This window comes from Scyliorhinus torazame, chromosome 5, assembly GCF_047496885.1.
Source record: "Scyliorhinus torazame isolate Kashiwa2021f chromosome 5, sScyTor2.1, whole genome shotgun sequence".
In the NCBI taxonomy this organism is placed as follows: Eukaryota; Metazoa; Chordata; class Chondrichthyes; order Carcharhiniformes; family Scyliorhinidae; genus Scyliorhinus; species Scyliorhinus torazame.
The window spans coordinates 202,095,469-202,118,640 of record NC_092711.1 but is presented as its reverse complement, the minus strand read 5'-3'; the positions used below and the strand labels follow the sequence as shown (position 1 = coordinate 202,118,640).

Genomic DNA, 23,172 nt, shown 5'->3' with positions numbered 1-23,172 from the left:
CCAGTCTCCCCGAACATGCACCGGAATGTGGCGACTAGGGGCTTTCCACAATAATTTAATCAAAGCCTACATGTGACAATTAGCGATTATTATTATGTGAATTGAGGCACATCTCAGGATCCATTATGACACAATGGGTGCGATTCTCCCAAAAGAGAACAAAGGTCCCCAGCGAGCGTGTTTAGCTGCGTGTTTCCCAGCGCTCGTAATGCCGAGAAAGACATGGCTATTCAACGCGACTGACGTTGAATAAGGGGTCTTAATGGGAATGTCCAGCTGAGGCCACACAATTCCCCATTTTTTACAGTGGGGTTCTCCATTCACCGGAACTCCCCATTGGAGCGTGAGACCGGGATGCCATTTTTGAATGGCACCCCGATCTCCGTGGTCTCCGAAACAATCCCCGACCTCCCCCCAGCCCAATCGCACTATGGGAAGGTCCCAGGCCCACCATGCACCCGCCCCCAACACCCACGCTGGGAAACCCCGGCCCGATTGAGCACACACAAAAATGCCAGTTTGTCACCTTGGCAGTGTCAACCTGGCAGTGACCATGCCAAGCTGGCATCCAGGCGGCATTGCTAAGGTGGCAGGCTGGCAACTAAATGGAGAGAAAGTAAATTGTGTTAGGAATGAAATTGCTGCAATTTTGGAAGTTACTCTGTCATTTATTTCAGAGAATTGAGAACAACAATGTAGACTGTCACAGCAGTGCAGAGGTACCAGTTCACAAATCACCCATCAAATCAAGTTGATATAAAAGACCCTGCAGATCCTATGGCAGTTTCTGAAGAGTAGGGGGCTTCTCCCAATGTTTTCAAAACATTCATCCCTCAACCAATACCACCAAAATCACATTAACTGATCAGTCACCTCAATTGCTGTTTTTTCAGGTCTTGCTGTGCACAAAATGGCTGCTATGTTTGGCTACATTGCCACGATGACTGCACTTCAAATGCAATTCATTGGTTGTGGAACTATTTGCATTGCCTCAAGGGTGTGATTTATAGGAGTTCAGCGTTCCAATGTTTTAGTGCCGACCATTTTAATCAGTCCCAAATGCAGCTTTCACCACTCTCTGTGCATCCTCCGTCAGCTCATCCAGTGCATCACTCAGCAACCTGTAGGTCACAAAAAATGATGATCCTGCTCCAAAGATGGTACCAATGATTGGGATGAAATCGAGAACTGCTTCAGCTGTTGAATTGATACGTAAAGTGTGCATTCTTATGATCACTTCTGCATTTTTTTCACCCACCAGGGGAGTTTTCACCACGGCTTTCAGATCCTCCACAGGTTTCCCGGCAATATTAGCCAGTCTTTGAAGAGAGGCATCATCCAGACCCAGACATTTACAGAAATCTACTATTACTCCCATCAGTGCGGTAATGTCATGACTAATGGGGTTTGTGAGAACTGTCTGTGGTCTCGCAGATCCCATTAGTCCAGAACGTGTTGCCAACACATGAATTTGTTCCTTTAGAAATTTTCTTTTCTTCTCTACAATCTCCAATCTTGTGTTTGGAAGGCAAAATATGTAAACAGCCTTTTCTGAGTTCTCAAGGATATCTGGGAGGCTTTTGTTCAACGCTGGAAAATCTAATTCATTGACTTTAAAGTTTGATATCAGGAAAACAGTGGGCGATGCTATCCCCTCCTCTTTGAAACTGTCCACATAATAATTCCTGATCTTGTCCAGTTCTTCAGCTGTGTTCACCTTCCTATCTTCCATTTCAAAAGTCTGTAAATCACCATCAATTTTAGATCGAATGAAGTAGAAATTCTTCCCCAGACGTTTAATCTCTTTGGCGAGTTTTGCATCATTTTCTGTGAATCTAGATTGTGAGATGATGATGAAGAAATCGTATCTTTTAAATTCCATTTTCTTCAGGTATTTATCTGCTGGGAAATGTTTAGTTCCAATTCCCGGCAGCTCCCACAAATAAACATACGGCAGGTTAGGATGCTTGTATCCGATTGGCTCCATTGTGGTTAGAGTGGTCCCTGTCTTAGCAGCTCCCTTATCATCGCTCTGGAATCCTCGCACTGTATTGATGAAGGTGGATTTCCCTGCACCCGATTCTCCTGTCACTGCGATGTTGAACTCTGTGCTGTCCAGACTGTATGAATTCTTCTGTATCAAAAATGTACCTGCCTCAAGCCCGTCTGTTTTACAATCAGTCTTCAGTTTGTTGAGTTCTTCCTCAGTGAAGAATGAAGGGTTGGAAGATTGAGCCATTGGGTCTCTGTGGAAAAGAATTAGTTTTTTCACTGTGCATAATTTTGCCAATCTAAGTCTATATTCAAAGAGAGAAGAACAATTTGAATCAGAATTTATTGATTAAAAGCAGTATTGGGCTGAACTAATGCAGTCAATTCAAAAACAAAAAGAGTTTTTCGCTCTATGACTTTGATGATCTCTCTATCCCCATTCCTTCATTCCTGTTCTCAGTGCTCCTGGGACATCTGCTGTAAAGATACTCCTGATATTAACTAACTTCTGTTCACTTTGGCGTTTTGCATAAGATAGAATATAAACCAAAACTGTGCTCAAGGGCCAACATGCATGGGACATTCTGATAGCCTCCAGGTTCACGGACCAGGGGGCCTGACTAGCAGCAAGGACAGCCGAACCCACCCCAAGCCCTCTCCGGTCAGCCACCCTTTCGCATTAACACTCTCCCTGTGCAAGCCACCCCCTGCCTTGCAACTTCCTGCGTGATTCCAACCTGCCTCGCCATGGGGTGTTGGGTTGGCAGTGATAGCGGGTCAGGTCCATGGGATGGAAGATGATGACAACCCGCTCTGTGATGAACTCTGGTGCACCTCACCATTTGACAATATCTGACTCCTGCCCATGGTCGCACTTTTCACCATCCACCTGGTTGATCACTGCATGTGAGCTGGTCATTCCATCACACGGGCCCACCAAATGCTTGGGGTGGCGGAGATGGGGATGGCGTGTTTGGCGGGAGGGGGGAGGGGAGAAAGGTATGGGGGTGGGACACTGGAGCGGTGAGCACTGGCTAAACTGGGATCTCTGAAGGGGTGGTGGGGTGGGGGCACCCAGACAGCTGGTGTCACCCTGTGGAACCACGGACCAGGGTGGGTTGTCAATGCAGTGCGCAGCAAGATGGCTGCCTTGCAGGCTGCGGCAATGGCGGTCTATGCCTGGACACCGCCTTGGTCCAGTGGGAGGTCACCCAGGACAATGGCCCTCCCCCCATAACCACCACACCTCTCGCCCCCCCCCCCCCCCCCGCCCCACCAGCCAGCCCAGCTAGTGTCAGGACCGACAGCCCGCGATCGCGCCTCTGCATGTCCTCCCTCGGCCGGGATTCTCCCGCAATCGGGGGGGCGGCGGGCCATACCGCTGCCAAAGAGTGGCGTGAACCACTCCGGCGTCGGGCCACCCGAAAGGTGCGGAATCCTCTGCGCTTCCGTGGGCTAGGCCGGCGCTGGAAGGGTTGGCGCCACGCCAACCGGCGTCGAAGGGCCTCCGCCGGCCAACGCGAGTTGGCACATGCGCAGGAGCGCCAGCATGTCCTGGTGCATGCCCAGAACCGCTGCCGTGTTTCCTGCGCATGTGCAGGGTGTTTCTTCTCCGCGCCAGCCACAGTGGAGCCTTACAGAGTCTGGCGTGGAGGGAAAGAGTGCCCCCACGGCACAGGCCCGCCCGCAGATTGGTGGGCCTTGATCGCGGGCCAGGCCATTGTGAGGGCCCCCACCGGGGCCGGATCCCTCCGCGCCCCCCGCCCCGAGGACCCTGCAAGCCGCCCTCCAAGCCAGGTCCCGCCGGTATGGACCTTGTATAACCTACGCCGGCGGGACTGGCCGAAAACGGGCGGCCACTCGGCCCATTGGGGCCCGGAGAATCGCCGGGGGGCCATACCGGCGCCAAAGAGTGGCATTGGGCCACCCGGAAGGTGCGGAATCCTCTGCGCTTCCGTGGGCTAGCCAACGGCGATGCCAACGGCCCCCGACCGGCGCGATCCCCGCCCTGCCCAAAACCCGGCGCCGGAGAATTGAGCAGCCGGTGTCGGAGCGGCGGGGCAGGATTCACGCCGCCCCCCCCCCCGGCGATTCTCTGGCCCGGCGGGGGGTCGGACAATCCCGCCCCTCGTCTCGCACCCTCATCAGCCATGGCAATTTCCCGATTTTTAGAAGCACAAGTGAACCTTGTTGTGAGGAATTCCCCCCTGTGGAGATGGAGCATTGCGGGGGCCCCAGAGAATACCGGTCAGGCCCGCTAATAGTATGCAAACGGCGTTTACTGTACGTGCAGAGTGAAACACATTGACGCCGCTGTCGCTGGAGAATCACGATTTGCGTGAACCTGGCGCTGACCACGATTTTGACATCAAGGCCGATTCTCCACACAATCGCCTTTCCCGATTTGGGGCCGAAGCAGAATCCCGCCCAATACATCTGAAATTCCTACATTTATCACAAGTTCAATTAGATCCTTTTCATTCTTCTAAATTCCAGTGAATACAGACCCAGTCGACCCAATATCTCCTCATACAATAATCCTGTCATCCCAGGAATCAGCCTGGTGAACCTTTGCTGCACTCCCTCTGTGGTAAGCATATCCATTCTGAAGTAAGGAGACCAAAACTGCACAATGTTCTCCAGCTGTGGCCTCACCAAGGTCCTGTACAGCTGCAGTAAGACACCCTGCTCCTGCTCTCAAATCCTCTTGCAATGAAGGCCAACATACCATTTTCCTTCATAACTGCTTGCTGCATCTGCATGCTTGCTTTCAGTGACTCGTGTACTTGGACACCCAGATTCCTTTGTACACCAACATTTCCCAATATTCCACCATTTAAATAACACTGCCATTCTGTTTCTCTGACCGAATTTGATAACTTCACTCTTATCTACATTATACTGCACCTCCCATATACTTGCCCACTCACTCAACTTATCTAAATCACCCTGAAGCTTCTGAACATCCTCCTCACCACTCACATTTCCACCAAATATCATGTCGTCAGCAAAATTATTACAATGTTACATTTGCTTCCACGTTAAAATCATTGATGTACATTGTGAACAGTTGGGGCCAAAGAACTGATTCCCCCAAGTCACCACCCGCCACTTCTAAAAAGACCCATTAATTCCTACTCTCTGTTTCCTGTCTGCTCACCAAGTCCCAATCCTCTACACGACTCTGTTTGCTGCTGCTGCGTCATTGTGTATTCTCTGTCTCTGGCTTGTCGGCCACAACATCGACATCTTCTCTCTTAGTTTCATCAGTGAGATGTTCCACCTCTCCTTCTCATTCTCTTCTTGCGTTGATGATTCTTTTGCGAGTGCTTCTCAGGTTACGTTTGGGTTTGACAACCCCTGTCCTCCTACTGGTCTGCACCATATGCGCAGAGGTATGCGGATCTATAGTTGGGACTTCTCGTGCCGACCTGCTTCCAAGGAACTGTGTCGTCATGACCAAGTCTGTGCCTTCAACCGATGGTTATCATAGATATCATAAATTTACAGTGCAGAAGGAGGCCATTCGGCCCATCAAGTATGCACTGACCCTTGGAAAGAGCACCCTACCTAAGACCACACATCCCCGTAACCCCACCTAACCTTTTTTTTTGGACAGTAGGGCAATTTAGCTCAGTCAATCCACCTAACCTGCATATCTTTGGACTGTGGGAGGAAACTGGAGCACCCGGAGGAAACCCACGCGTGACCCAAGCCGGGAATCGAACCTGGGACCCTGGAGCTGCAAAGCAACTGTGCTAACCACTGTGCTGCTGTGCTGCCCGAATGGTTGCACAATCTCTCAGAATGGTGCCTGGGTGGAAGCCACATCTATAACATTGGGTGCTGTCCCTTCCTGGCAAGTTGGAGCACCTATTGACGGCTCCTCAACACTGGAGATTACGACACAGACGTTCTCTGGTCCTGACAATCTGGGCAATGGGTCATCCTGGTCTTGCTCCAGTATATATGTGTGATCGTCGAGCTACATAGCAAGATAGTCATCAGCTCCTCCAACTCATCTTCCGGTGGAGTAGCCTCGAGCATCAGGCAGTCGACTACCGGAACCATTTCAGAGACCTGAGACTATTCACCATGTGCCTCTGGAGCCAGTTTCTCTAAGATTGCTTTTATGTCCAGTGCTATCACCTCATCACGCCCTCAACACCATCTTACTAGTGCTTTATCATCGCCCTCCACTGAGTCACTCTCCGAGTCGTCATTTTCTTCACCATATTGCGATTCTTCGTAGATGTCCTCATAGTCCTCATTATCAGACTTAATATCATCATACGTATCATCAATATCTTTGTACTCATCATCATCATCCTTGAAGTATAACACCGCTCATGGAAGGAGAACAGACCCAGCAGAGTTGGTGGCACAGCGGTATAGAGTTGGGATGGAGTTGCCCTGGGAGTCCTCAACATTGACTCTGGGCACCATAAACTCTCATGACTTCAGGTCAAAGGAAACCTCCTCCTGTTTCCCATGTACTATCCACCATCGCTTGATAAATAAGTACTCCTTCACATTGAACACCACTTGGAGGAAGCACTGAGGGTAGAAAGGGCACAGAATGTACTCTGGGTAGGGGACGCTTGGTGATAGACTTCAATGTCCATCATCAAGAGTGGCTCAGTAGTGTGGTGATATGCCTGTGAATAATATTATATGCATTCTGAATGAAAGGTTGTGACTAGCGGTGTTCCACAGGGATCGGTGCTGGGGCCTTTGTTGTTTGTAGTGTACATAAGTGATTTGGAGGAAAATGTAGCCTGTCTGATTAGTAAGTTCGCGGATGACACCAAGGATGGTGGAGTGGTAGATAGTGTTGAGGATTGTCAGAGGAGGAGACAGGCAGAGAAATGGCAAATGGAGTTTAATCCAGACAAATGTGAGGTAATGCACTTTGGTAGGTCTAACATAAAGGGGAAATGTACCGTAAATGGCAAAACTCTTGGGAATAAAGGAAGTCAGAGGAATCTGGGCGTGCAGGTCCACAGATCTTTGAAAGTAGTGACACAAGTGGACAAGGTATTCAAGAAAGCGCACGGAATGCTTGCCTTTATTGGACGGGGCATCGAGTATAAAAACTGGCAAGTCATACCACAGCTGTATAGAACCTTGGTAAGGCCGCACTTGGAATATTTTAAAAATATATATTTTTATTCTCCTCCTTTTTCACATTTTCTCCCAAATTTACACTCACCAACAATAAACAATAATCAGTAACGAGAATGTCAATCCCCATATCAATAACAACAATCCCATCCTCCCACCAAACCCCAAACATTAGCCCGCATGTTCACATAAACAAATGACAAAAAGGAATCAGGAATCACCCATAATCACCATTAAAACACACAGCCCCCCTCCCCCCAACCCTCCCACGCACCTGCCCCAACTAATGTTCGATGTTATCCAGTTTTTGAAAGTGCAAAATGAATAATGCCAATGAATTGTAGAACCCCTCCATCCTTCCCCTCAGTTCAAACTTAACCTTCTCGAGAGTCAAGAATTCCAACAGGTCCCCCCACCACACCAGGGCACAGGGTGGAGAGGCTGCTCTCCAACCTATCAGGATCCGTCTTTGGGCGATCAATGAGGCGAAGGCTTACAACATCTGCCTCCGCACCCGTTTCCAACCCTGGCTGGTCCGACACCCCGAATATGGCCTCCCCGGGGGCCCGGGTCCAGGTTCACGTGCACCATTTTAGAAATTACCCTAAAAACCTCCTTCCTGTAAACCTCCAGCTTTGGATAGGACCAAAACATATGAACGTGATGAGCAGCCGCCCAATGGTAATACATCAGGTTCGGAAGACCCAAACCCCCTGCCTGCCTTCCCTTCTGTCGCAGCACCTTTCTAACTCTGGCCACCTTCCTGCCCCATATGAACAAAGTAATCCTTCCCTCAATCTCTCTGAAAAAAGCCTTTGGCAGGAAAATTGGCAGGCATTGGAAAATAAACAGAAATTGCGGCGGCACGTTCATTTTAACCGCCTGTGTCCGACCCGCCAGTGACAGAGGGAGACCATCCCACCTTGCCAGATCAGCTTTCACCTTCCCCACCAAACTAGAAATGTTGTACCTGCGGAGCCCCCCCCCCACTCCCGGGCAACCTGCACCCCCAAGTACCTAAAGTGAGTCCCTGCCCTACAGGATGGCAGCACCCCCATTCCTGCCCCCACCCCCGGCTGAGACAGCACAAAATACTCACTCTTGTCTAGATTTAGTTTGTACCCCGAGAAAGACCTAAACACCCGAAGCATCTACAATATTCCCCCTTATATTGGCATATAAGGACACCCTATGCTCTATCCACCCTCCCCCCATGCTATTCCTTTACATATTCCCGAAGTTCTTAATGCAATGGTCAACGGCTCAATCGCGAGTGCAAACAGCAGGGGGACATAGGACATCCCTGCCTAGTCCCAGGGTGGAGGTAAAGTGTCTCGAGCTGATGTTGTTTGTGTGGACACTCACCCTCGGCTCCTTATATATAGTAGCTTTACTCAGTTCACAAATCTTGGTCCAATCCCAAACTGCTCCAGAACTGCCATCAAGTACCCTCATTCTACCCCGTCAAACGCCTTCTCAGCGTCCAATGCCACAACCACCTCTGTTTCCTTCCCCTCCGCCGGTGCCATAACCACGTTCAATACCCTTGTAACATTTGAAAAGAGCTGCCACCCTCTCACAAACCCCGTCTGATCTTCACTTATCACTTCCGGGAGGCACTCCTTCAGCCTACCCGCCAGTACCTTCGCCAATACTTTTGCGTCCACATTCAAAAGTGTATGGGCCTATACGATCCACACTCCATCGGATCCTTATCGTTTTTTAGCAACAGGGAAATCGATGCCTGCCCCAAAGTGTGTGGCAACACCCCCTTCCCTATCACCTCTTCAAACATCCCCACCATCAGGGGTGCCAGCTTATCCTTGAATTTTTTATAATATTCCACTGGAAACCCATCCGGCCCTGCCACCTTCCCCGAATGCATCCTCCCAATCACATCTTTTATCTCCTGCTGCACTATCGCTCCTTCTAATGTAGCCCTGTCCCCCTCCCCTAACCTCGGGTACTCCAACCCATCTAGAAATTCCTGCATCTCCCGGTCTCCCCCAGGTGGCTCTGACCTGTACAACCTCTCATAAAATTCCTCAAAGACCTTGTTAATCAGATCCGGAGCCACCACCAACTTCCCTGCCCTGTCCCTCACCTGAACAATTTTCCTTACCGCTGCCTCCCTCCGGAACTGACCTGCTAACATACTCCTTATCTCCATGCTCGTAAACTGCACACCTTGCTCGCCTCAGTTGGCGCACCACCTTCCTGGTAGACAGTCAGTCAAAGCTCGCCTGTAGTTCCTTCCTCTTTTCTAACTTCGCTGGGTCCCCATCATCTGCATAACTCCTATCTACCTCCAACATCTCATCTATTACCCTCTGCCGCTCCAACTTCTCCTCTTTGTCCACCCTGGCCTTAAACGAGATCACCTCACCCCTCACCACCGCCTTTCGAGCCTCCCAGACAACTGCCTTCGACACCTCACCCGTACAGTTGAAACCTACATATTCCTCAATTACTGTTTCAATTTTGTCACAGAACCCTTGGTCCCCCAAAAGTCCCACATCTAATTTCCACCCCAGCCTCTGCGCTACCCCCTTCTCCAATACCATATCCACCCAATGCGGAGCATGATCTGATACTGCAATTGCCGAGTATTCCAACCCCTTAACCCCAGCCAGCAAATTCTTCCCCACCACGAAAAAGTCGATCCGCGAGTATACCTTATGGACCGCTGAGAAAAGCGAGTACTCCTGTCCCTTGGGTGCAGATACCTCCAATGGTCCACCACTCCCATTTCCACCATTAGCCCAGCCAACGCCTTTGCCCCCCCTCATGGGACCAGCGAGCGCGGCCGTGACCTGTCCAACCTTGGCTCCTGCACAAAGTTCCAGTCCCCCCCCCCCACTATCAGTTTGTGTGTGTCCAAGTCGGGGATGGCCACAAACACCTTCTTTGCAAATCCCACATCGTCCCAATTGGGACCGTACACACTTACCATCACCACTAACCTCCCCCCCTCCCAAAAAACGGCCCTACATTTCCTCTCGAACAAACATCTCCCAGCATCAATCCCACCCCCCCCCCCCCCCGCCCCCCCGCCTCTCACTCGCCTCGTAGGCCCATCAAAACCTGCTAACCAGGCTCCAATGTCCGCAGCCCTCCTCTCACCTCACCTCCGTTCACTAGCCGACTTTAGTGAGCTAGCGTGGCTGGCTCCCCCCGCCAAGGTATACCGTCCCCTCCCACCCAATCCCAGAAAAAAAAAAACAAGAATCCAACCTATACAATTCACTAAAATAAGATATAACCGTCGCAAAAGAATGTCAATCAACCCAACCAATAACTTGAACTCTGTAACAACGTGAAGTAAAGTAAATGACAATACACGTCAATGCAAAGAAAGTTATAGCACTTATACATTTTCTAGCTCCCCAATCACAGTCCACAGTCTGTCTTCCAGCTCCGCTCCTCTCGTCTGTCCCAAGCCTTTTGCCCTCACGAACGCCTCAGCCGCCTCCACTGCCTCGAAATAAAAGTCTTTGGCGTTATACGTCACCCTCAGCTTCGCCGGGTATACCATACCAAATCGCACCCCCTTGTTGTACAGTGCCGCCTTCACTCGCCCGAACGCCGCTCATCTTTTTGCCAACTCCCGTCAAGGGCTGGTAAATCCGAACTCTTGCACCATCCCACTGCACCTCGCATTTCTGTTCGCCCACATTAACACCTTCTCCTTCATGCAGTACTTATGGAAGCAGATAATTACTTGGCGGCTCATTTACTTTGGGATTCGGCCTTAATGACCGATGAGCTCGGTCCAGGCATGGATAGAGTGGATGGGCAAGCACTCTTTCCCAGGGTGGAATGGTCAGTCACCAGGGGACATAGGTTTAAGGTCCATGGGGCAAAGTTTAGAGGAGATGTGCGAGGCAGGTATTTTACGCAGAGGGTGGTGAGTGCCTGGAACGCGTTGCCAGGGGAAGTTGTGGAAGCAGATACATTAATGGCATTCAAAAGGCATCTTGACAAATGCATGGATAGGATGGGTATTGAGGCATACAGCACAAGGAAGTGCTGAGGATTTTGGCCAAGAGTGGTATCATGACCTATACAGGCTTGGCGGGCCGAAGGGTCTGTTCCTGTGCTGTATTGTTCTTTGTTCTTTGTTCACTCAGCAGTGCGACCTCCTACCAGCAGGTGGCATCAGACATCATGTGAGGCAACCTGCCTCTACCAGCCGCCCAGGCCATGCATTCCAGTGCATTTCAAAGGCATTTAAGAGTCAACCAAATTTCCATGTATCTGCATCTTTGGCTTTACCATGGGTTGGATTCTCCGCACCCCGACGTGGAAATCGCGTTCGACGACGGGGGAGAATCCATTTTTGCGCACAAAATCGGGACCGGCATATTGCAATTCTCTGCCCCCTGTGGTGTACGCCGTGGAGTACGCCGTGCCGAGTATCCACTGCCTCGTGATTCTCCGTCCCCAACCGGCCAAATTCCCGACGGCGTGGTTCTAACATGGTCCCACCGTCCGTGATACTCGCGTGGCAGCTGCAGACTTAGTCCAAGGCTGCCACAGAGCACGGCGCGGCCACTGATGGTGTGGGAACATAGTCCCAAAACTGGAGAATCCAGCCCGATGTTTCCCACAAAGGGCATTAATGAACCAGTTGGGTTTATACAGCAAACGAGATTGGTTTCATGGTTATTATTAGACATTTAATTGCAGCTGTTTATTGGGTTTGAATTCCAGTGAATTGTTTAATCATCCTCTACGTTTCACTGGATGTGGCAGGATTCCAGCGCTGAGACCCGATCTATTGATTATGGGATCACTTAGCTTTGTCTATCACATGCTGCTATGCTGTTTGGCACATGAATAATCCTTTGTTGTAGCTTCATTATGCTGACACCTCATTTTCAGCTAAGTCTGGTGTTCCTGGCATGCCCTTCTACAGTCCTCATGCACCTGGTTTATTCCCGGCTCGATGAAAATGATTGATGATATATGACAAGAGAGAATCTAACCACCTCCCTTGACATTCAATGGCATCACCATCACTGAAATCCCAACATTATATTCTGGGGGTTACCATTGTCCAGAAACTGAACTGGACTACCATATTAATACTGTGGCTACAAGTGCAGGTCAGAGTCTGGGAATCATGAAGTGAGTAGCTCACATGCTGACTCTGAAAGCCATCTACAAGGCATTATTCAGGAGTGTGATGGAATATTCCCCACTTGCCAGGATGAGTGCAGCTCCAACAACACTCACGACACCATCCAGGTTAATTCATACCACTTGATTCGCAATTTACGCACCCGCTGTAACACCCAATTGCTCCATCATCAATACACTGTAGCAACAGCACATACTGGGCGTGATCTAACTGAATTGGGATAGAGTCCCGTGTTGAGCAGGTTCAGCCGAGTGTTTCCCGGCGCTCGCAGCACTGAGAAACACCACACTATCTAACAGGACTTTTTTTGCAATCAGAGAAAAATACAATGCAGAAAAGGCCCTTCGGCCCATCGAGTCTGCACCGCCGCATGAAAGGCACCTGATCTGCCAATCCTAATCCCATTTGCCAGCACTTGGCTCATAGCCTCGAATGTTAAGACGTGCCAAGTACTCATCCAGGTATCTTTTAAAGGATGTGAGCCAACCCACCTCTACCACCGTCCCAGACAGTTTCCAGACCATCATCACCCTCTGGGTAAAAAAGTTTTTTGTCAAATCCCCCCTGAACCTCCCGCCCCTCAACTTGAACATGTGTCCCCACATAGCCGACCCTTCAACGAAGGGAAACAGCTGTTCCCTTTCCTCCCTGTCCATGCCCCTCATAATCTTGTACACCTCAATCAGGTTGCCCTTCAGTCCTCTCTGCTCCAGCAAAAACAACCCAAGCCTATCTAAACCTCTCTTCATATCTTAGCATGGTAGCACAGTGGCTAGCACTGTGGCTTCACAGCGACAGGTACCAGGTTCAATTCCCGGCTGGGCCACTGTCTGCGGAGTCTGCACGTTCTCCCCGTGCCTGCGTGGGTTCCCTCCGGGTGCTCCGGTTTCCTCCCACTAGTCTCGAACGACATGCTGTTCGGTAATATGGACATTATGAATTCTCCCTCCATGTACCGAACAGGTGCCGGAATGTGGCAACTAGGGGCTTTTCACAGTAACCTTTTTGCAATGTAAGCTTACTTGTGACAATAAAGATTATTAATACTATGCTGGAAAGTGGTTAGCACTGGTGCTTACAGCGCCAGGGTCCCAGGTTCGATTCCCGGCTTGGGTCACTGTCTGTGTGGAGTCTGCACATTCTCCCCATGTCTGTGACGGTTTCTTCCAGGTGCTCCGGTTTCCTCCCACAAGTCCCGAAAGATGTGCTGTTAGGTGAATTGGACATTCTAAATTCTCCTTCCGTGTACCCGAACAGGTGCCGGAGTGTGGTGATGAGGGATTTTCACAGTAACTTCATTGCAGTGTTAATATAAGCCAACTTGTGACAATAATAAAGATTATTATTATTAAAATGTTCCATCCCAGGCAACATTCTGGTGAATGCGACTGCACTCGCTTCAATGCACTCATATCCTTCCTATAATGTGGCGACCAGAATTGCACACAGTACTCCAGCTGTGGCCTCACCAATGTTCTATGACAACGCCAACATTACTTCCTTGCTTTTGTAATAAATGGCTTTTTCACCACCATATTAACCTGCCCTTCTGCCTTCAGAGATCTAGGGCGAAATTCTCCGTTATCGGCGGAAAGTCCGCCGATCGGCGCAAAAAACGGCGCAAATCCGACTTGCGTCACGTCGGAAAAATGGGTCGAAAGTCTCCGGCCCAAAATGGGCTAGCAGCGACGTAACGGGATCCGCGCTTGCGCAGTGGTTCACGCTGTGCAGCGTCATACGCGCCGCAAGGCGTGACGGCTCATAAGGCCGCGCTGCTCCCCCCCACCCGACCGGAACACCCGACCGGAACACCCGACTGGATGGCTGGCCGCCGCTCAGCCCCGAGGTTCGAGGCATGGGATGTGGAGGCGCTCCTGGACGCGGTGGAGCAGAGGAGGGACGCCCTGTATCCCGGGCACGGCCGCAGAGTTGCCCCACGCCACAGCCGGCGTCTGTGGAGGGAAGTGGCAGAGGCCGTCACCGCTGCGGCCCTGACACCACGGACAGGCACCCAGTGCCACAAGAAGGTGAACGACCTCGTCAGAGCAGGCAGGGTGAGCCTCCCCCATATCCCCCCTCCCCCATATCCCCCCTCCCCCATATACCCCACTCCCCCATATCCCCCCTCCCCATATCCCCCCTCCCCATATCCCCCTCTTCCCATATCCCCCATATCCCCCCTCCCCCATATCCCCCCTCCCCCATATCCCCCATATCCCCCTCCCCCATATCCCCCATATCCCCCCTCCCCCATATCCCCCCTCTACCATATCCCCCTCCCCATATCCCCCCTCCCCCATATCCCCACTCCCCCATATCCCCCATATCCCCCCTCCCCCATATCCCCCCTCCCCCATATCCCCCCTCCCCCATAACCCCCATATCCCCCCTCCCCCATATCCCCCATAACCCCAAGTGAATCCAGCCCTAACCTTAACCTCTGAAAAGCACGCGCAACCGATGGCGTGCATTCATATACCTGCCTAACAGTGTTGCCTTTTACCCCTGCCACCCCACCCCCCCCCACAGGATAAGTGCGCACACAACAATAGGGAGCATGTGAGGACTGGAGGAGGCCCCGCTGATGAGAGGCCACTGACCGAACACGAGGAAAGGGCCCTGGAACTGGCTGGCGGACCTGACGACCGGGAGGTTGCTGATGCAGAGGTCGGGGGCGTACTAGCAAGTGAGCCACCGACAGCCCGTCCCCATATACCCCCTCCCCTATATCCCCCTCCCCCATATCACCTGATCACTGCCTGATGTCTAACCATGCATGCTTCATTGTGTAACGCAGGACCAAACGTCCAGGCACCCATCCCCGCAGATGCAGACCGCCCGCAGGATGCCCCTCGGAGGCCACGGGAGACGGAGAGACATGGACCCTCCAGCATGCGACGCCCGCAGGATGCCCCTCGCACACCACGGGAGACGGAGAGACCTGGAGCAACAGGGAGACAACACCCCCGTCACGTGCGGGAGTGACCACCCAACGACGAGGGGGGCAGCCACAGGCCCCCGTCACATCCAAGCCAGGACACCGCTACCCAGGACACCACGACCCAGGACACCACTACCCAGGACACCACTACCCAGGACACCACTACCCAGGACACCACTACCCGGGACACCACTACCCGGGACAGCACTGCCCAGGACACCCCGACCCGGGACAGCACTACCCATGAAGACGAAATACCGGACAGTGACTCAGAGTGGATGGGTGGTGACGAACCCCCACCCCAAAGTGCCATGGACTCAGAGTGGGACGAAGAGCACGACACAACGCCACTGTTGTCACCAACACCCTCCACCATCGCAGAAACACTCACCTCGGTTGGGCACTTTAGTGATGAGGCATCTGGTACACTCACTGGTGCTCACAACACAGCCGTCCCGGTACAGCAGGTGGAGGTAGGAGCAGCAGAGGGGCCGGGCGGTCGGAGGGCAGCCCAGCCCAAGCGAACATCTGCCACCCAGATGGATCCCGGGTTCCTGGAGTTACCACACCCACACATAGATCCGATGCAACCACCGACCCGGAGACGAGCGAAGAGGGTGACGGCCGGCTTGCGGCGGCTGCAGTCGCAGGTGGAGGAGTCCACCCGCGTCCAGGAGCTGGGAGTGGTGCCGGTCATACGTGCCACCCAGGCCGACACCGCACGGGTGGCGTCCACGGTGGAGGCAATGGGTGCGACGGTGTCAGACATGGGGAACGGTTTGCGAGGCCTGGGGCTTTCCGTGCAGGCGGCGTCTGTGGCCGAGGACATGGCTGCCCTCTCACAGGAGGCCATGAGCCAGTGCCAGCGCCAGTTGGCAGAGGCGCTCAAAGCCATAGCCCAGTCTCTGCAGGCCATGGCCCAGTCTCAGCAGGCCATGGCCCAGTCTCTGCAGGCCATCGCTGAGGGCATCGGCGCCAGTGGCCATGTGCGAGCCGGCGTCGCACTGTCACAGACAGGGTTTGCCAACCCCCTGGGCTCCATGGCTGCAAACCTGCAGACCCCTGTCGATACCAGCACGGGCCTCCAGGACTGGCAGCGCCAGATGTCGGGGGGGGCGTCGGATGGCCAGTCCGTTCGCATCCCCCACCCATGTAAAGGCCTGGGGGCCATCGGGCACCCTGAGGGAGGAGGAGGTGGTGTGGTCCGTCCCGGCTCCCCCTGTAGGGGAGGTCCCGGTACACCGCGACACCGCGGACTCCCCCCCTTCGGTCCCAGGTGCATCGGGTGGGCAACGGGCAGGACAGACTGGCAGCTCGCCATCCCAGTCGCCCGGGCCGCAGCCTGGCCCATCTAGGCCAGGACGCCCCAGGAAACGGCTGCCAAAGGGATCCAGTGTCAGAGGGCAGGAATCACAGGAGTCCACCTCCAGTTCTGCTGTACCGTCTGGGGAACCACGTAGACGTAGTCAAAGGGCCCGTAAGGCCAAACAATTAGACACTGAGTAAGTTGGCACGGGTGCAGGGCACAGATGAGTTTTAGGGGCTAGGGCACGTGCATGAACTCGTTTGGTTATTAAAGTCAATGTTACACCTACAGAAGCTGCCTTTGTGCTCTGTCCAATGCGTGCGGGGGGTGTCATGTACATTGAGCGCAAGTGTGTGTGTGAGGGGTGGTCTTACCTCAGCCCCAGGTGAGTCTGCCCCCTTCCCCCTGGGCCGCCATCAACATCCCCCGGGCAGAGGACGGGACCGTGCGCTGCAGTGTCACAGCCGCATGCAGCGATGGTCCGGGTGGATGGTGGTACTGTGGCCATGGGTCAGACATAGTCCAACGATGTGGAGCCAGGAGCTCACCGCAGGGCGGGTTGTCATCATCCTCCATGGCCTGCAATAGACACGCGTCCACCCGCAACTGTGTGAGCCCGGCCCGTTGTGCCGCAGGTGGATCGGCAATGGGGGGGGGTGGTGTGCATGCGGTTGGGGTGGGTGGGGTTGGGGAGGGGGGTGAGGGTGCTGGGTGGGTGGATGGGTGGGGGGTGTGGGTGGTCGGCTGTTGCCATGGTGTGCGGTCTTTGGCCATACTACCCGATTCCCACGCCCATCTAGTCAGTGAAGCGGGCGGCTATCAGTCTGTCCCGTGCCCGCTGGGCCAGCCGGTAACGATGGACAGCCACCCGCCTGTGTCTACCCCGTCTGCCCTGACCATTGCCCCCATACCCCTCATCTGGGGAGGACTGCGCCTCTTCCTGCTGCTCCTCCACTCCGCCCTCCTCTGCCTGCGGCACATCGCCCCTCTGCTGGGCTATGTTGTGCAGGACGCAGCACACCACAATGATGCGGCCGACCCTATCTGACCGATACTGGAGGGCGCCCCCAGAGAGGTCCAGGCACCTGAAACGCATCTTCAGCACGCCAAAGCACCTCTCTATCACTCCCCTTGTCGCTACATGGGCATCATTGTAGCGGTTCTCCGCCTCATTGCGTGGCCTCCGTATAGGCATCATCAGCCACCATCGCAATGGGTAGCCCCTGTCGCCCAGCAACCAGCCCCTCAGCCGGGGATGGCGTCCTTCGTACATGCCGGGGATGGATGACCGCGACAACACGTATGAGTCGTGTACACTGCCTGGGTAACGGGCGCAGACGTGCAGGATCATCATGCGGTGGTCGCAGACCACCTGTATGTTCATCGACTAGGTCCCCTTCCTATTGGTGAACACGGCCCTGTTATCTGCAGGTGGCCGCACGGCGACGTGCATCCCATCGATCGCGCCCTTGACCATGGGGAACCCGGCCACGGCAGAGAAGCCCACGGCCCGGGCATCTTGGCTGGCCCGGTCCACGGGGAAGCGGATGTCGCGGTGCGCCATGGCATATAGGACATCTGTCACTGCCCGGATGCACCGATGTCTGCGATATGCCGGACAGGTCCCCACTCGGTGCCTGGAATGACCCCGTTGCATAAAGGTTCAGGGCCACCATAACCTTGACGGACGTGGGGAGAGGGTGTCCCCCGCCAGTGCCACGCGGTGACAGGTGTGCCAGCAGGTGGCAGATGTGTGCCACGGTTTCCCGCCTCATCCGGAGTCTCCTCCTGCATTCCCAGTCCGTGAGGTCCTGGTATGACTGCCGGGGCCGGTACACAAGGGGCGCCCTCGGGTGCCTCCGTTGCCGTGGGGCCGCGACGTCCTCCTCCCCCTCCTCGTCCTGTCGGTCAGGTGTCCCTCCAGCCTGGGCGGCTGCCGCCTGTCCCTCTGCGGCAGCCTGCGCCGCCTCTCTGGCACGCTCCTCCTCCTCCTCCTCCTCCTCATCCAGGGCAACATAGACATTAGCGGCTGCCGCCACGGCGGCCAACATCGCTGGATGATCGGAAAACATGACGGCCTGGTGGGGGGGAGGGGAACGACGACATGTCATCATTGCCCATATCCCCTCCTCCCCCCAGCCAGGTGGCATGGCCCGCATGGGTCCAACTGTTGGAGGCTGGCACCTGGCCAGGTGGACCAACTCACTTGCCCTTGCATCCCCCTCCCCGGCACGGAGCCCCCATCCCCCTCCCCGGCACGGACCCCCCATCCCTCTCCCAGCACGGACCCCCCCATCCCCCTCCCCGGCACGGACCCCCCCATCCCCCTCCCTGGCACGGACCCCCAATCCCCCTCCCCGGCACGGAACCCCCATCCCCCTCCCGGCACAGACCCGCCCCCCAACCTCCACCCCGGCACGGACCCCCCCCAACCTCCACCCCGGCACGGACCCCAACCTCCTCCCCGGCACAGGCCCCCCCCCCATCCCCCTCCCCGGCACGGACCCCCCCCCAACCTCCACCCCGGCACGGACCCCCCCCAACCTCCACCCCGGCACGGACCCCAACCTCCTCCCCGGCACAGACCCCCCCATCCCCCTCCCCGGCACGGACCCCCCCCCAACCTCCACCCCGGCACGGACCCCCCCCCCAACCTCCACCCCGGCACGGACCCCAACCTCCTCCCCGGCACGGACCCCCCCCATCCCCCTCCCCGACACGGACCCCCCATCCCCCTCCCCGGCACAGACCCCCCCATCCCCCTCCCCGGCACGGACCCCCCTCCCGGCACTCCCCCGGAGCCCAGCCCACTCTAACCACCCCCCCGCCGCACACACACACACACAACCCGAGACACACCTCTCCCCCACACATTCAGACAGCTGCCACGCCATCGCCTGCCCAGCAGCCAACCCCCCAGGCCGTCACTCACCTCCACGCTGGTCGGCGTGAACCTGGAGCACCGGGTCACGCCGATGAAAAGGAGGTTTAATTTACGTCGACGTGAACGGTCATCACGTCGACGGGACTTCGGCCCATCCGGAAGGGAGAATATCGGCAGGCCGAAAATCGGCTGCCTTGCGCAGACCCGTGCCATTCTCCGACGGCAGCGGCGCCATTAACGCCCCGCCGACTTTTCTCCCTTCGGAGACTTCGGCAACCGGCGGGGGCGGGATTCACGGCGGCCAACGGCCATTCTCCGACCCCCTGGGGGGTCGGAGAATGACGCCCCTGTTTACAAACATGCCAAAGTCTCTTTGTTCCTCAGGACTTCCCAGTGTGGTGCCTTTCATTGAATATTTCCTTGTCAAATTGCTCCTTCCAAAGTGTCACACCTCACACTTTTCAGGATTAAATTCCATCTGCCACTTTTCGGCCCATCCCACATATATCTTCCTCTAACCCAAGACTATCAGCCTCACTGTTAACCACCTGGCCTACCTTTGTATCATCCGCAAACCTACTGATCCTATGCCCCATATAGTCATCTAAGTCATTTATATAAATGACAAATAATATGGGACCCAGCACAGATCCCTGTGGTATGCCACTGGTCACTCGCTTCCAGTCACCATAGCAGCCATCTGTCATCACCCTCAGTCTCCTACAGCTCAACCAGCTTTGAATCCATCTTATCAAGCTCTCCTGCATCCCATGTGCATTTGTGTTCTGTATAAGTCTCTCATGTGGGACCTTGTCAAATGCTTTGATGAAATCCGTGTCAACTGCACTACCCTCATCTACACACTTAGTCACGTGTTCAAAAAAATCATTCAACGTTATGAGGCATGACCTCCCTCTGACAAAACCAGGCTGACTATTCCTGATCAATTGCCAATCTCCAAGTGTAGATAGATTCTCTCCTTCAAAATTGACTCCAATAGTTTCCCCACCATTGACGTGAGACTCACTGGCCGTAGTTCCCTGGCTTATCCCTGCCTATTTTAAATAGTGGGACCACACTCAAGGTTCTCCAGTCTCTGGCACCTCTCCCGGGGCCTCGGCGGGGAACGCCCTGCAGAGGCCGCACTTAGTCCCGATTCCTGAACTCAGGATCTCTGCTCGCCAGAACTCCTCAGTACAGCAGGAGATCGGAACAACATTTCTAAATGGCATCCCAATCTCTCACACCCCCGGTGCAGTGCCTGGACACCACCCAAAGTCTCAACTCACCTATAATGGGGTGCTCAGCCCCCCCCCCCCCCCCCTGCCCTCCCAAGCCCCAACTCACCTGATGTGTTGGGTGCTCTGGAACCGTGGAACACATACAAGCCACCAACACTTGGTGGTGGTGACCTACACAGGGATGGTGCAGGAGGGAGGGTTTCAGATTTCTGGATAATTGGGGCTCATTCTGGGGTCAGTGGGACCGCTACAAACGGGATGGTCTACACCTGGACCAGAGTGGTACCAATATCCTGGGGGGAAATTTGCTAATGCTCTTCGGGAGGGTTTAAACTAATTCAGCAGGTGGTTGGGAACCTGAATTGTAGCTCCAGTATACAGGAGGTTGAGAGTAGTGAGGTCATGAGTAAGGTTTCAAAGTTGCAGGAGTGCACCGGTAGGCAGGAAGGTGGTTTAAAGTGTGTCTTCTTCAATGCCAGGAGCATCCGGAATAAAGTGGGTGAACTTGCGGCATGGGTTGGTACCTGGGACTTCAATGTTGTGGCCATTTTGGAGACATGGATAGAGCAGGGACAGGAATGGTTGTTGCAGGTGCCGGGGTTTAGATATTTCAGTAAGCTCAGGGAAGGTGGCAAAAGAGGGGGAGGGGTGGCATTGTTAGTCAAGGACAGGATTACGGTGCCAGAAAGGACGTTTGATGAGGACTCGTCTACTGAAGTAGGATGGGCTGAGGTTAGAAACAGGAAAGGAGAGGTCAACCTGTTAGGGGTTTTCTATAGGCCTCCGAAAAGTTCCAGCGGTGTAGAGGAAAGGATTGCAAAGATGATTCTGGATAGGGGCGAAAGCAACAGGGTAGTTGTTATGGGGGACTTTCCAAATATTGACTGGAAACGCTATAGTTCGAGTACTTTAGATGGGTCCGTTTTTGTCCACTGTGTGCAGGAGGGTTTCCTGACACGGTATGTAGATAGGCCAATGAGAGGCGAGGCCATATTGGATTTGGCCCTGGGTAATGAACCAGGACAGGTGTTAGATTTAGAGGGAGGTGAGCACTTTGGTGATAGTGACCACAATTCGATTACGTTTACTTTAGTGATGGAAAGGGATAGGTATATACCACAGGGCAAGAGTTATAGCTGGGGAACAGGCAATAATGATGCGATACAACATAGAACATAGAACAGAGAAAATACAGCACAGAACAGGCCCTTCGGCCCACGATGTTGTGCCGAACCTTTGTCCTAGATTAATCATAGATTATCATTGAATTTACAGTGCAGAAGGAGGCCATTCTGCCCTTTGAGTCTGCACCGGCTCTTAGAAAGAGCACCCTACCCAAACTCAACATCTCCACCCAACACCAAGGGCAGTTTTGGACACTAAGGGCAATTTATCATGGACAATCCACCTAACCTGCACATCTTTGGACTGTGGGAGGAAACCGGAGCACCCGGTGGAAACCCACGCAGACACGGGGAGGATGTGCAGACTCCGCACAGACAGTGCATCATCACCTCACGGCTCTTAAATTCAATCCCTCTGTTAATGAACGCGAGCACACCATAGGCCTTCTTCACAGCTCTATCCACTTGAGTGGCAACTTTCAAAGATGTATGAACATAGACCCCAAGATCTCTCTGCTCCTCCACATTGCCAAGAACTCTACAGTTAACCCTGTTTTCCGCATTCATATTTGTCCTTCCAAAATGGACAACCTCACACTTTTCAGGGTTAAACTCCATCTGCCACTTCTCAGCCCAGCTCTGCATCCTATCTATGTCTCTTTGCAGCCGGCAACAGACCTCCTTACTATCCACAACTCCACCAATCTTCGTATCGTCTGCAAATTTACTGACCCACCCTTCAACTCCCTCATCCAAGTCATTAATGAAAACCACAAACAGCAGAGGACCCAGAACTGATCCCTGCGGTAACTGGGATCCAGGCTGAATATTTGCCATCCACCACCACTCTCTGACTTCTATCGGTTAGCCAGTTCGTTATCCCACTATCCCATGCCTCCTCACTTTCGGCAGAAGCCTACAATGGGGAACCTTATCAAATGCCTTACTAAAATCCATGTACACTACATCCACTGCTTTACCTTCATCCACATGCTTGGTCACCTCCTCAGAGAATTCAATAAGACTTGTAAGGCAAGACCTACCCCTCACAAATCCGTGCTGACTATCCCTAATCAAGCAGTGTCTTTCCAGATGCTCAGAAATACTATCCTTCAGTACCCTTTCCATTACTTTGCCTACCACCGAAGTAAGACTAACTGGCCTGTAATTCCCAGGGTTATCCCGAGTCCCTTTTTTGAACAGGGGCACGACATTCACCACTCTCTAATCCCCTGGCACCACTCCTGTTGACAGTGAGGACGAAAAGATCATTGCCAACGGCTCTGCAATTTCATCTCTTGCTTCCCATAGAATCCTTGGATATATCCCGTCAGGCCCGGGGGACTTGTCTATCCTCAAGTTTTTCAAAATGCCCAACACATCTTCCTTCCTAACAAGTATTTCCTCGAGCTTACCA

The 23,172-nt window shown here is 53.7% G+C and overlaps 1 protein-coding gene across 1 annotated transcript in view; it reads right to left on the bottom strand.

The window, feature by feature from the left end:
• Window positions 1-647: 647 nt before the first annotated feature.
• Window positions 648-23,172, bottom strand: part of LOC140422734 (interferon-inducible GTPase 5-like) — a 30,770-nt gene continuing 8,245 nt past the window's right edge. The window contains exon 2 of the mRNA XM_072507686.1: window positions 648-2,246. Within this exon, the coding sequence (XP_072363787.1) occupies window positions 1,046-2,239 (1,194 nt within the window). The 5' untranslated portion in view covers window positions 2,240-2,246 and the 3' untranslated portion in view covers window positions 648-1,045. The remainder of the gene's footprint in view (window positions 2,247-23,172) is intronic.